The sequence below is a fragment of the Halyomorpha halys genome, unplaced genomic scaffold, assembly GCF_000696795.3.
Source record: "Halyomorpha halys isolate HHAL.00 unplaced genomic scaffold, Hhal_1.1 Scaffold18.1, whole genome shotgun sequence".
In the NCBI taxonomy this organism is placed as follows: Eukaryota; Metazoa; Arthropoda; class Insecta; order Hemiptera; family Pentatomidae; genus Halyomorpha; species Halyomorpha halys.
In genome coordinates, this window is record NW_027114407.1 from 440,930 (window position 1) to 456,517 (window position 15,588).

Sequence of the window (15,588 nt, forward strand, 5' to 3'; positions counted from 1 at the left end):
TAATCAAAAGCACTTGGTCATTTATAATCTAAATTTAACGCGGTTAGAACACAGTAAGAAATACAATAAAAATGATTTATAATATAATAAAAAAAAAATTGATGGTATATACCATTTTCTTTATTTCTATATTTATAAATACAATATTAATTTGCCACAAAGGTTAACGATATGTGTCCATACGATGAATGATTTTAGATGATATTTAAAACATACACTAATAGTAGTAGAGGAAGCAGTCTTACAAAAAATACTAATATCAAGTCACATTTTGTAGTCAGTTACCATAATTAGGAATTGGCGTGGAACATACGCTCCCGTCCTTGTCTATTTTTTTTTTTATGACCCCGTTTCTGGTCATTTCTGAAATACGGAGGGGTTATCTACAGGGTACTACTCTATGCTAACTATTTTGAGGGGGTCAAGTTTTTATTCTGTGGGACTGCCACAGAAATAAAAGTCGATTCCCCAGGCCGGGTTCGATATTGCAAAAAGCTACGACTCAACCCCCTCAGCTATAGGCGTCCAAATTTATTATCTTACCTATTAAAAATAAACTTTGTAGCGATTTTTTGTCAACTGACCCAAAAAAATATCTGAGAAACTTACTGCCTCAGAAAACCCATGAACGTAGTCCCCTCCTATCTTACCTCAGAGCGATCTTTGAACTACTTCTTAAAAAAAAAAGAGTGGTGCAGTGCGCACATCACACGACTTTCACTTACGACATATTTTGAGTAGAAATTAATATTAGCTCGTTGCAGAACAGATATTTCTAAATTATTGTGGCAATACTTTCCCGTGTAGTGGCACTGCCGGTCAGTCGATTTTATCGAACGAGTCACTGTCACATTCCAAATATAAAACTGTACTAAATATTTAATTTCAGTTTCGTTTTTTAGCTAGGCTGTTCACATACCACACGGACAGAAATTCTGCGAGACTTAACTCTGGGTTGAAGTCCCTGAGTCTAAATAACTTCGGGACATCAAAACGTGTATTGCTGTCAAAAATTCTAATCAGAAATTTTTCACAATCACAATATTTTCCCTTACGATACATTCCATTTATAGCTAATTAGAAGTAAAAGATTGAGTTATATTTTATAACTAGTCGTAAAAACTAGGAATCAGCGTGGTTTGATATAAATTAAATGAATATTTCATTATTTGGTGATTATAAAAAAAAATCTATTAAACCCATAAGCAATGTTGGATATAAGTTATCCATTTACAAAAAAATTAATTGATAACCCTTTTTTTTAAATCAAATTGTGATAAAAAAAATGATCAAGACAAAGATTACCTAAATATAACGTAAGGTTACTGGAAACTATAGTACTATTCGATAGTACTTCCCATTCCTCAAAAATTGAACTGAATCATACTTCCCTTTGATTCCTCATGTATTAAACTTCCAAATTAAAATAAATATATATATATAAAAAGACAAGCGAAAGTAAAATTAATTAAAACTGAATAAAATTTCTGTAAAATTATAAACATTTTTTTTCGAATAACTTAGCATAATAAAATCTGTGGAAACAGAGACAAAATATAGCAGCTCGTTTGCTTTAATAGTGGCACACCTGAAATTTTGTATTTTACGTATTCTGTAGTTTGAGCCGTTGTCTGAGGTTGCTAGCTTTTGGTATAGTCTTCGGTACTAAACCTTATTTAAAGTAAAACCAAAAATTTTGATCTTTATTTATTCTGGGATTGGTCCCTTTAGAATAATGTACAGGCGTAAAAATTAGGCTTTAGAGCCTAAAGATGAAATTACACAATAGAGATGAAATTACAAAACTTTTTTAAAATAAAATAAAAGAATGAATTTAAAAACATACAAATAAACAACAATAATTAACATAATATATTAAAAAAAATGATAGAACAAATAAAATAAAACCACATATCATAAAACATAAGATTTCTTCTGATGATAAATAAAAAATAAATAAATAAATAAAAAATCAAATATAATTAAACTAAAAAATAATAAATGAAAAGATACAATCTCTCCTAATGTACATATTTACAATTATAAACGAAAATCTGAGACATAAAAAATATAAAGCTTCGGAATTGAGTGGATAGAAGGTAGTCGAAGATACGGGATTTGAAGATTGGAAGGGTATAAGAACTACGAATAAAGGAGGGAATAGAATTCCATAGAGAAGAGGAACGGATGAGGAAAGATCTACCAAAGGGTGCGGTGCGATGGGCAGTTACATATAAGGCTGAAGGCCGTGAGCTAGTATTGCGGGAATGCAGTGGGAATTTAAATTAAGGGATATCAGAGATTTACGATGGACGGCGGGATTGAATAACTTGGTAGAGAAAGGAAGCAAGAAAATATTTACGACGGATGGAGGGGTAAAGCCACTGGGACACCAGTGAAACCACTTCAACTCTTCATAAAATCGGGTGATAGAGGGGACCCCAAAGATTAGTTATGTATAATACTACATTTTGATTTCCTTTATAAGAATATTAATGAAAAATATAAATAAAGTAATACATAATAAATACCTACAAAAATTTGACAGTGGTCAATAGATAGGTGTCAGATAACATGACTCCTTTCGGCAGACCAGAGGTACCGCTCGTGAAGAGGATTAGGGCGACATGCTCTTCTATGTTAGTGATACTTGGTCTGAACTCCGGGTCGGTGGGTTGTAGCAGCGACTAGAACATAAAATACACCTCATGATATACATCATTTCTTATCTATAATAATATTATTGAGGTTGTTTGTTTATTTAGGGGGAGTGATTTGTAATAATTAACAATCAAAATGATCAAGAGAAAAATCGATTACATTACTAAAATCTATTTTCATATATGAAACTCCTAGGAGTATTGTTTACAATTTATTTAAAACATTTCTTCTTCCCGGCTTTTTCATTTTTTTTTATCTCCAGCAAAATATTGTAAATATAAATATGTTTTCTTTTCTCGTCATATTTTAATCACCTATGACAGCTTAGTTCACAACGATTTATTTTTGTAATTTTTTTTTTTCAATTTAATATTTATGATAACATTATAAAATGGTGTATATAGATTCAATCCAGCCCTAAGAAAGCCCTTGGAAAAAAAATAATAATAATAAAATACAATTAAAAAAAAAAATTACTGTTGAACAGATACTTAGGACTCCATCTTGACAAGAGACTTACTTGGAATCCACACACAAACGACAAGAAACTGCTCGTAGATTCCGATTGCTACAACACTTACTTGACAAACGCTCTAAACTTCCCATTCACTACAAAAAATTAGTATACACTACGATAATCAGACCAATTTGGACATATGGAATTGAGCTCTGGAGCTCTACCAAACAATCAAATTCCTCCCGCATCCAATCCTTACAATCCAAAATCCTTGATGCTCCTTATTACGTTACAAATAAACTCATTCACAAAGACCTTAACCAGATTTGGCCCAAAACAGATATGCGTCTTTTCATTCCAAACTCCTTGACCATCCTAACCCATTAATTCTTAATCTTTCATCCTTAACAATCCTTGATAATCCTCCGAGGCGTCTAAAAAGAAGATGACCATTAAATTAATGCTTGATGCCGCCAATGGGTGGTTCCTTCCCAAGATTTTCAAGTGTATATGAAACATACAACATATTTACTTATTGTATTTATTATTTGTACAGTTGAAAATCACATTAAATAAATAAATAAATAAAATAAAATAATTGTCATGAGAATAAAAAGTTGGGTCTTACATTAAGACTCTAATATATGTTCAATTATTTTATCTCCATAAAAATATTATGTGGATTGCCACTATTTTCTTTTCTTGCTATGTTTCATTCACCTATACCAGCAATTTTTACAACTATTCATGTGTGTCATGTTTTTTTCTCAATTTAATATTTAATAATATCATGGCTACAAAATGGTGTGTATAGATTCAATCCTAAATCTAACCAAGCCCCGAGGGTAAACAAAAGTCATATAATTAAAAACAAAATTGAATCTTAAATTAAAAAAAAATTAAGAAAGGGCCTCAACAAATCGTAATTAGAGGACATCTATTTGCGAGAAATTGCCATCCGCATCAGTAGATTGCAGTCAATGTTTTGACTTCGTCTGATTTCATTCCCTTGCCGAGATTTGTTAGATTCACAATTTAGGTAAAATATTTAAACTGATTTACTACTTTCAAGGCTCTAATATGTAGTCAGTCGTTGAGATGGTGACAGTGCCACTAAACAATATGGACAATTGGCTATAAAGGGGTGTGTATTGGTCCAATCTAACCCTTACAAACCTGAAAGCGTATTCGGGAGCAAGGCGCGAAGAGTTCCTCTGATTTTTAAGAAATAAAGGAATTGTTTACCAAAAAGCCTTCATATCGCACTCTAATGCGATTGAATAATATAGTAAATATAATCAAATAATAGGAATATGTGAAGACATGATTGTTGTGCTATACGAAGATAATACTAATTAGTAATAAGAAACTGTGTATTAGCGTTAGTTCTCAGTCTTAAATGTATTATATAGAATATTATCTGGATTATCTCTATCGGAAGTCTGGTGAGTCAATTCATTTAAAATTTTTTGAGGGTAATGACTTCTATTTTGAATGAAATATTTATTAATTATTCATAACATTGTACAACGTTTCGGGACCACTGTCCCATATTCATACACTTTAAAACCTACAACAATAATAAAACTATCATAACACCAATCTTCATCCTTATTTATTTTAATTTATACAATAATATTCACCTCATGATTTCATATGGGAAATCATGTCAACCATTATGTGCATCTTCCCTTCTCCTTAGCACAGCCATTACTCTATATTTTCTACTACCTCTTTGACCTTATCTCACGTTCAGTTTGCTGTTTGGTTACCTCTCTGTTTTTTTCAAGTCCTGTTTTGTATTAAATATTAACTTAGTGATTTTTTACATAAACCTGTTTATTTCATCTGATTTTTATGTTTTTATTTTAAGTCTATTTATAATGTCGGCGTAATGTGTATTTAAGTGTTTAGTGTCAGTTTTATAGTTTACTGTGTTTTGTATGTTTTTTGTTATGTACATAGAAATCTTCTAATTTTTGTATTTTGTGCTGTATCTATTATTTTTGGGTTTTCAAAATTGAATTCGTGGTTCAGTTTTATGCTGTGATAGGCCAGAGCTGTAAAAAATTTTAAATGAATAGAATATTATAAAAAGTAACAAATTTTCAAGTTCTTTGATACATAAATGTAGTTTAATAGGCGATAAACCGAATATAATAAAAAAAATAATTGTTTTGTTCATTTTTACCCATTTTGGTAAGGGGTTAAAATTAGTCTTGCCCTACTTTCCTGAATTACTATTTGTATTTATTATAAAATAAAAATTTCATTTATGCTAATATCTATTTTTCGTCATTTATCCGATAAAATTGTTTGCTGCTTTGTTTTTATAGCGGCAAATATGATAAAAGAAAGTTTTCTGTTTCGTATTTAACCTATTCTGTAGATTGTATTTAATTTGTGACAGATCTATTTTTGCTTTTGAATAGTTTTAGGGACGGGCACAATTAAGATAATAATTCCCAGTCTATGTTGTTATCTTTGGAAAACTTTCGATTCAAAATCAAATCAAAACTTTTTATTTATCAGAAATACGACGAGCTCTTATAGTTGCAAGTGGGAACGCCTTCGGATGAAATGAGCTGCATTTCGTATTGTACGATTGCTTTTATAAGAAGACCAAAACCTTAAAAGTGGGGTTGGATATTTGTTAAAATTTTAGCATGTCCAAAGGTTACAATTCCGCAAAATTTAGTTGAAGGTTGAAAGTTTTTAAGTGAATTGAGCTGATTTTAGAGCGCCTTTTGAGAGTATCGTTTTTTTTCTAATCTTGCTCAACTGTATACCTCTTGGAACAGAATGAAAGGCTGAAGTACGAAAACGAAATAATTAAATCTCTTTTCACTGGTTTTCCAAACGAATCTTACCGGCGGAGATTATCTATGTTTTAAAATTGTATTATTACACTTCCTGAAGTTGATTATGTGTGAAGTATTCAAGTATACATAAGACCTTCGGAAAAATAAATACTGGAAAAAAAGGCAATCCTTCCCGGCCGGCCCGGCCCAACTAAGACCCCCAGAGAGCGACGGTCCTGTGCACTTTTGAAATATATTGAAGAGGGGAATTTAACGTTGTTAAATCGCACAATATTTAAAAAACACTTAAAATTGAAAAACGGCGTGAAACCTTCACTCCCTCCGTGGTAGCCTTACTTATCCGACTTCTCAAACAGACAATTATAGCGAGTAAGTTGGTCCTCACAAGAGGAGATCATAACACAAAAAAAAGGCAATCCTGTGTATATTTCATTGTAATTAATTTATGATTGTAATTAATTTATTTTATACTGACCTGAAAAGACGTGTAAGGATGCTTGTTCCTGCCGGATACGACTAAGAGAGGTTCGTTCTCTAGAAGGGTCAGCGCTGCTTCTATCTTCTTCAGGGTCTTGCCACCTTCTGTGTAGACCACTGTGGGGCTCACCAGTTCTAGTAGGGCTGCCATTTCCTCTACAAATAATTAAATAACAATACGTAGATATTTTGTGTTAAATATGTAACAAATTCACAATATATGTCATAGACCATAACAACTCGATAATCATTCACCCTACAAGGTTATTACCCGGGTTATAAACAAAGAACAAGGAGTAAACAAAGTCTCATTGTAATCTTTAGTTGGAAAACTGACGTCTCTTTAGTAAACGATTAATTTTCCAAGAATGAGTGCCGAATCGATTATAAGTGTTTATCGATTTCAAAACAACCAAGCCCTATTGACGGTCAAAAGGTTAGAAACAACTCGCATACCTGAAAAAATTCGATACACTTTGGAATAAATCAATTGAAACTTGAATACAACAAAAATATATTTTTTAAAAAGTTATTTAATTTTTTATTTTTTAAAATTAAGTTTAAATTTTGTTTTTAACTTAACGTTTTACTGGTGATGTTGAATTTACATATTTATGTAACATAAAACATAAAAGGTTGAGGTTGAGTTAGATATAAAAATTTATATAATTTAATATAAGTTATATACATTACAATATAACATATGAAATACAAGTCTAGCAGACCCCTATCCATTATTGTTTTCATTATTTAATTAGAAATTAACACAAGTTCTTATCCTTTTAATATGCCATCTTTTAATAGCCTCCATATCAAAAGTGTTTTTATAAAATAATTGGTAATTAATGTCTAAAATTGGCAAACAAAATATATTTAATATTTTCATTATTTAACCTAAATAATTGGCAAATCTTAACAAGATGAAGATAGATTTAATGCAACGTTTCCCCTCCTTTGTGTATGATATGAGATCGGGTTTTCGTGAATTTCATATTGTTTTCCCTTGCTTCAAAATCACCTAAATCTCGACAGAAATTCAAATAAGGAAAAGGACGTTCTATTTGAACTAGTTTTATATTGTACGAAATTGGATGTTTTGGCGTAACTACGGATTTTCACATTTAAAAAGCATAGAAATCGATTTAAGAATGGAGCAGTTACGGGTGGAATTACCTAAAAAAATCAGATAAATTGATAACCCCTTATTTTGTATAAGTATAATTTTGGGGTTATTAACAGTGATTTCCTAACACCTCAGGTTGGTAGGGATTCCTTAATTTACTAAAGATATTCTTTTGAGCTAAAAAAGATATCGATTAGAGGAAACGAATCGATAGCTCTAAATTATTCCTTTGTGGACCTTTCCCAGTTAGGTTAGGCATACCCTTCCATGGTTTATTATGCATTGCGACAACTTCGTAACCATCTTATGGCTAAGCAAACATGATTCATTTAGTAGAAAGCATGAATTATAAACAGGGATCTAACTGCTATTGTATAAATACAAGTATTTACATACATTTACAAGTGGAATGTACACGTATGCAATTGAGTCAGCTCATGTGACTGAAAGTTTATCAGCTTGTTGTGTATACAAAACATTTCACATTATAATTTTATATATTTTAAAAAAAATTTTAATTAGGCCAAAAAAAAACTAAAATCATACATATTTACATAAAACAAATACAGTATAAAACAATAGAATGTTAATGTTCAAATACGCAACCATACTTACGAAAATAGTCTATTAATATGGACTTATTGTCGATATTAATATTATTGATTGAAATATTGTAAATATATATTGACACAAAAAAAAAATATTTTTTTCATAAGTCCTAAGGGCTTTGATATCAAGGGATGATGACAGCATAGGTGCTCCATAGAGTAGGGCTGGCCTGAGTATACTCTTGCAAATAGTTAATTTGAGACGGAGAGGAAGATTAGATTATAAGGTTAGCCGGTGATTTAGTGTGTAAGACTTGGTTCTAACTGCCTTGATATTTTTATTACATTTCCTGCTAGTGCCAGGTGCCCATTAAGGGTGACACTTAGATATACTACGCTGCATGCTGGTTGTGATAGTATTAGGTTTAGACTGCAGAGCCCAAACCTCCCCTCATAGTAAAAACATTTACCAAGTGGACATATCCTTGCCATCTCCCAGGTGGCGTGGAGAGTCGATTTCCCGGAACAGCGGGTTGATGCAGGCCTTCAACCCATAAAAAAATTTGATGTGCCTCCGGCCAATGTACTCCGGCACAGAGGGCAGCTGGAGCTCATCGTGGATGACAGTGTTTCTGGCCCTCTGTAACGCTGTTCCTCTTACAATCTTCCGAAGGACAGAGTTCTGGAAGCTCTGCAGTCTGTTGAGCGTGGTTCTATACATGTGCTTGAGCAGGGGCGCACCGTAGAGCAGCGTCGGTCTAATGACAACTTAGTATATCTTGAGCTTGAGCCTGAGCGAGAGCTGCGGAGATTTTAGCAGATGATACAGTCGATAGCTCTCAGCAGCGATGGTATTAGCCGCTTGTTGTGCATGAGACAGTGCAGTTGGAGCATTAATGCTGGAGCCATAGATGCCGATGTCATCCGCATAGGCAGCAACCACTGCCTTCGGGTGCTGGATTGTTACCACCGGGGCTGTGAAAAGCACGAATAGTATTGGTCCCAGCACAGAGCCTTGGGGCACTTCACAGGTGGTAGGAACAGGAGTCGAAAAGCTCCCGCCAACCCGTACGACGATAGACTTTCCACTGAGGTAGTTTTTAATCAGTCGGCAAGAGTGGCGGGAAACTTGAAGTCTTCCAGTTGGCGGATGGGAGACAAACTTGAAGGCCTGACTACAATCCGTATTTAAAATATGCCTGTTAATAAAATACTTTTGTACATTGTGAAGCGAAAGTAATGGAGGGAATTCCACAAAACAGATACTGCATGACAATGACCACTTTTATTATTTTAACACGTTACATTGTTAAAATGATAAGAAAACTGTTGAGACAAATGGATGTTATTTTTATAACTACTAAACAAATATGTCTCAAAATAAATTTTGCATCATTATAAACATCTTTAATTTTATATTATTAATAAAATGTTTATATTTTTAATGATTGGAGAAGTTTGCAGAGAAAAGAAACTGAACCAGTTGCAAGCCTACCTTCTACGCCACAAACTTCTCCAATCATTAATCTACGGTCAACTATATACACCTCATTATGGTTATATTTGTATTTAATTATTTTATGAAATAGTCTCTGGAGACAAAATTAACTCTTCAATAAAACTTATTAAATAATTGCTAAGGATTCCTTCAAAGTTCACCTTTGAAGTAGCTTCTAAAAGCTTCATGTAATAGTCACTCATTTATAAAGCTTGCAAGAAGTTCGATAAATTGCCTTATCGATTCTTTGACTAACCTCAATTCTAGGTTCTTTAATTTTCTCAATAATGTCTTCTGCTACAATTATTAACTACATCTCAGCAGTATTAATTCAAAAGAGGGTATAAGAGGTTAATTAATTAATAAAAAATTAGCTCTGAAGTGGACCGGGAGTTTCGAATAGAATAGATTTTAATTATCTGGATTAGTAAGTAAAATATTGTTAATAATAACTAATATCTTAAGGTTGAATGTTCATTAAAATATGAAAATGTAGCCATTAAAAAAAAAAATGTTTTTTTTCTTTTATTAATTATATAGTAACTGCCAATATAACAAAACTGACCTACCTTAATTGATTTTAAGTTACTCCAATTGAATACCCTCTTTCATATTACTCGAACCTTCCAACAAATTGCTACTGTACTAGCAATCAATAACGATTAGTAGATATGATTTGAAAAGGACGACTGAACTAGGTGATTTGGATGATTGGGTGAGCTGCGATTGGATCTTGAAGCGTATGAGTGTAATAAGGTCATCTTGAAATGTGTTGTTGGTTTCATAATAACGTGCTGTTTGCATAGCGGTCTATATAATCCTATTTATTAACTATTATATAAACAGCTAAGTTTATCTGTACTACTCAACCCATGATGAGTCAAGGGTCAAGTATTCTGTAAGAAAGCACTGTTTCTTGAACAAAGGCAGTGGACAATAAGTGATTTGTTTATGATCACGCTCAAACATCAGATTTTTTTCCTCACTTAACAGCAGGGTTCCCAAACTCACAGGGTTGACTCATAGCTAAAGTAATTGGATGAATAATTATCTGCTACAGCTGCATTCGAATTCGGACTAGTGAAGATAGCAACGCACCACTATAGCTCCCTGCCACACGCTAAGAATTTTATCGGGCTTGTTTTTCTCCAGCCCACAAAAAAAAGTGTTTACTCTCAGTAGCAGAATGAAGGTCTATAGCCGGCTCATGGATTATAATATTAGTTGGTAAAATTCTTTGCGTGAGCAAGGATTCTTACTCAATGAGGTATATTGCTCTCAATAGGTTACAATTATGATGAATAATTAACTGATAATTCTGTTTAATTTTTTGGTATCAATCAATTATGTTAAAATTGAGTCCGTAAATTTAAATATTTGCAGATTACAAATATTATAAATTACCTATTAGAATTTACCATAAATGGTTACTACCTAGGCACTGATTCTGAGTACAAACTAATACTATTTTTATTCTACTTACGTTTTGTACTTTGTATACAATTTCACTAACTTGCATTATATTTACTTTTATTATTATACTTTTAAACTCCAACAATAACACCAATAGTCATCCCCAATGTGAAAAACTATGTATTAGTATTGGTACTTAGAAGTTTGTATACTTGTATTTGTGAACTAATACTGTTAACTCTTATTATGAAACAGAGCCCTGACGGTAAATAAAGGAAAGATGGAGTATGGAGTGGAGCCTACTCCACTTTATTGTTCCATTTGTAATAAACAGTGGTCACCTTTACATACTTAGTAAAAATAAGATAATTGACTTGGAGAGACTTACCTGCTACTAGAGAAGGGTCGATAGGGGCGGCGGTGGCCCCGATCAGGATGCAGGCGAGGAAGATGACGTGGGCCTCCTGGCTGTTGAAGCTCACGATGGCCACCACGCTGCCCTCGCCGACGCCCTCCCGCAGCAGCCCCTGCACCACCGAGAGGCTCTGCCGGGCCAAGTGCCCGTAGGTCAGTTCTCGTCCTGTCTCCACTTCCACCTGTAGCGGACATCATCGGAATTATCAATGAGCTCTGGTCTAGGGGTCAATGGTGCACAATATCTTCAAGAAAATTGAAATAATAATCAAGTACTTAAATACACGTAGGGACAGTTCAGGCGAACGATATAGAGAATCCTTCAATTCTCTTTTACTAGTGTACTAAACTTGAATACCCGGTGCGTGTTTTCTCGAAAACACATCCATGCTGCAATAATGGGATTGACTTATGGATTAGGAATCGGATATGTAACAACAATCTATTAAAGATTTCAGTATGAAAAGAGCTTATAGAAACAGATTTAGTTGTAGTTACAAAAAATCGATTAGGATCATCAAAGACAATACCCATTCTAATAAGTGGGGTTGTGTGCTGCCCTCTTGCTAGCACAAACTAGGTAATTTGTTTCGAAGGAAAAGGAAACTTAAAACGTCCCTATTTGCAGACATTTGTTTTCATAACATTTACTATTTGTAACACAACCCCTTCAATTCTTAATTATTTGCCCTGCCATTATGGTTGTTATCTCCTTTTGTTAACAGCCCTAAAAAATATCTCAAATGTTCAGGCCAAAAGGTAGGCTCAAATAAATTGAGTTTTACTTATTTCTGATCATTACTAACTATCCCCACCCTCTTCTATCATTTCCTCATATGAAAAATTTAAAAAAATGAATAAAACTTTTTTTGACTTGATTAGCTGTTTACTATTTATTGGAAGTATTTTATAAGGTATATTATATTTTAAGAGTTATATTATAAATAGAAAATACTGAAATTTATTCTACACATTTGATTTCCGAGAAAGTTACCGACATTGTTTATAACTTATTTAAATGCAGGAATTGAAGAGCGCATTGTTAGATACAAACGTATTAGATAAGAGTAGATTACTATTTTAACTAAGAGTTAATATACTTACTATATTTCTGTATCAACATATCATTTTCGATGTATCAAAAATAAAAGAGTTCATATCGCTATCAATGGTATCTTCGCATGAGTGGCAAAACATTTAATTCAAAACAGTTCTAGATTAACCTTGACAGCAATTATCAACTTTCAAGGGGCACGCGTCTCTTAGCTGTAACAGTGTAGAGCTCTCTGCGGAGGGGTGCAGGTAAGAGAGATATTGCCTGCTAAGTTAATGAAGTTTTGTTTCTATGTTTGAGATATTAACTCGGAAATGTAATTAAATAAAAAATCTGAAGCATAATTTGGGGTATATACATAAATTAGTTATCTGAAACAATATTAACTAACTTTATACAAGGGTATATAATTAATAATGATTAATTCGATGATATTTATTTAGGTCAAAACAAACATATTTAATTTTTTATCATTAATTCAATTAAATTGTATGATTATATTTTAAATTACCTCTAATAATATTGAACTAAATAAATAAATTAACTAACGGATTTTTTATTTTACAAAGTCTCTTTCTTATGCATATCTTTAACGTTTATAGATTGTTAGTAATGATAGAAAATTATCCTACCGTAACCACAGGGGCATTATCGTGTCGTTCGACTTCAAATCAGATTCAGAAAATTTAATATTTAAAAAATATGTAAAATCCTGAAGAAGAACTATGAGGTTCCATTTCTTCAGATTTTGAGTAATTATCAGGTTAATATACCATTGATTATTCGTTTTAAATTCCAGAAAAGCGGGTACCATATTGAGTGGTTTTGGTGTACCACCCTAGTGTCCAAACTTGTTTAATATGATATAAGGCTTAGTGACTGAACTCTCAGGTACATTCCTAATATCATTATATCTATATTAGAATATTAAATGGACTATGGTTTATGGTTAAACCAATTATTAAATGGCGCCACGTTGCAGGGCTTCGTCAGGGCTAAAAAAGATACAAACACTTAACATAAGTAAAAAAGTAAATAAACTACCATGGTATACAATGTTAAATTAAATAAGAAAAAAATGTACATAAAAAATAAATCTATTTCTTATATTTATAGCCCTGACGAAGGGGTGAAACGTCGGGTGAATTAAAATAGTTATTAATATTTGCGTTTTACTTGACCGAACCTGGACCATATTGCATTTATTATTATACAAGATTCATTGTAATAGTTAATTTTTTTTTAAATATCTTTATTGAAATTTACAACTGTATATATACATATAATATATTAGATAATAAATTTAGTAAATATGATATTAGTTAAAATGGAGTGTTACAGGCGTGTAGAACAACTACCCATTATTAGCACCCTAATGACATTTTACATTAGCTGGTCTTGTGGCCATCTTCTTTTCAGGCGCCTCGGAGGATTGTCAGGAATGGAAGAGGATGCAAGATTAGAAACTAGGGGGTTTGAGTGGTTAGAGAGTTTATAATGGAAGGTGTTTATCTGGTTTATTTGTGACAAAGTAAGGAGCATTGAGGATTTTACGAAGGATTTTGGATTATAAGGATTGAATACGAGAGGAATTCGAAGGTTTAGTGGAGCCTCAAAGCTCAACTCCATATATCCAGATTGACCTTATTACCGTCATGTAGATCAGTCTTTTTGTAATGTATTGGAAGTTTAGACCGTTTGTCTAGTAAGTGCTGTAATATTCGAAATCGGCCTGCAGTTTCCTGTCTTTTCATTCATGTGTGAGGATTCCCGGTTAATCGTTTGTCTAAATGTAGTCCAAGGTAGCGGATCTGTTCGACAGGGGTAAGATTAACATTATTTAATGAAACTATAGGGCAGTCAGCAGATTTACGACGAAGGGTAAAGGTGATTTGATGGGATTTGTTGGATTTTATCTTAATCCTCCAATTACGACACCATTCTTCGAGGGGTGTGATATGCGATTGGAGAGTTTGGGATTCAATTAATAGATTATTATTAACTGCGAGCACACATGTGTCATCGGCATACGTGGTGAGGATAGTGTTAGAATAGGTCGGGATGTCAGTTTTATAGACGGTGTAGAGGATGGGACCAAGAATACTAGGGACCAGGATACCTTGAACGACACCAGGGTAGTGAGAATAGAGGGATGAATAGGAACCATTGCGGTTTACTTGGAATAATCTATCTATGAGAAAGGAACGAATGATGAGAAAGTATGTAGGAGGTAATTAGTTAATATTAAAAATATATATAAATAAAGTAAAAAAAAAGTTTATTCAATAACGGCAAGTGACGTTAATTGGTGTGATAAAGATGTAAATAAATCTAATTAGTTGTATGTGTTCGTACATATTAGTTTTTCTTAAGGTAATAAAATATTTCCAGAAAGTGAGGACTATTATCGTTTCGTAAAGTTGCCAAATTATGTAGTAATCAGGTGTCTATTAAATGCCAACAGACTGTTAGTATGTAATTAACAGTTAGTGGTACGTTACGTTGGAAGTACTGTACTCTTAATTAGTTTTCTGTTGCCTTGGTCCATGTTGCCTGCCATTTATTTAATATTTGTATTGTCATGAGAGGATAAAGGTCGTTGTGGGGGCAACCTAAGCAATCCTAACTTTCCCCTTTTTGGAACGAACCATGAAGCAATGAACAAACCTCATTTAAGACTGAAGTATACACCCGTAATAATGATCAATAAAATCAAATAAATAATGAAAAAAAAATGTCTATAGAATTAGATTTTGTGCAAGATTCCACTATGAAATAAACTACATTCCATTCAGTAACGTAGCGTGGGCGGAGGAAAACGTATGTCACCATCTTATTTAGTTATTTCACTTTAAAAGGCTAAAATATGCAGTAATTACAAAGAACTTTTTGGCAATAACAATCATATTTATCGTGTATTGTGTAGGTTACAAATAAAAAGGCATGGAATGAAATGATTCTTTACAAGAAATTATTGTGAAATTTTGTCGCTCCCTAAAAGAGCCTCTCCGGGTGGCCGCCCCTCCCCATCCCCACTGATTCCATTACAAACTTCAGAGTTATGTGCGCTGGAGAAGAACGGGGAGAGGGAGTTAGAAAATTGAATATGAGCAACAATGAA

At 32.9% G+C, this 15,588-nt stretch overlaps 2 protein-coding genes across 2 annotated transcripts in view; one reads left to right on the forward strand and one right to left on the reverse strand.

The window, feature by feature from the left end:
• Positions 1 to 15,588, reverse strand: part of LOC106680771 (luciferin 4-monooxygenase) — a gene marked incomplete at its 3' end in the record, with an annotated part of 52,631 nt that overhangs the window by 20,337 nt on the left and 16,706 nt on the right. The window contains 3 exon segments of the mRNA XM_014420702.3: positions 2,536 to 2,687; positions 6,416 to 6,573; positions 11,388 to 11,595. Coding sequence (XP_014276188.3) covers positions 2,536 to 2,687; positions 6,416 to 6,573; positions 11,388 to 11,595 — 518 coding nt within the window.
• The window catches only part of LOC106680392 (ATP-binding cassette sub-family C member 4), a 79,274-nt gene that overhangs the window by 13,706 nt on the left and 49,980 nt on the right, over positions 1 to 15,588 (forward strand). The window lies entirely within an intron of this gene.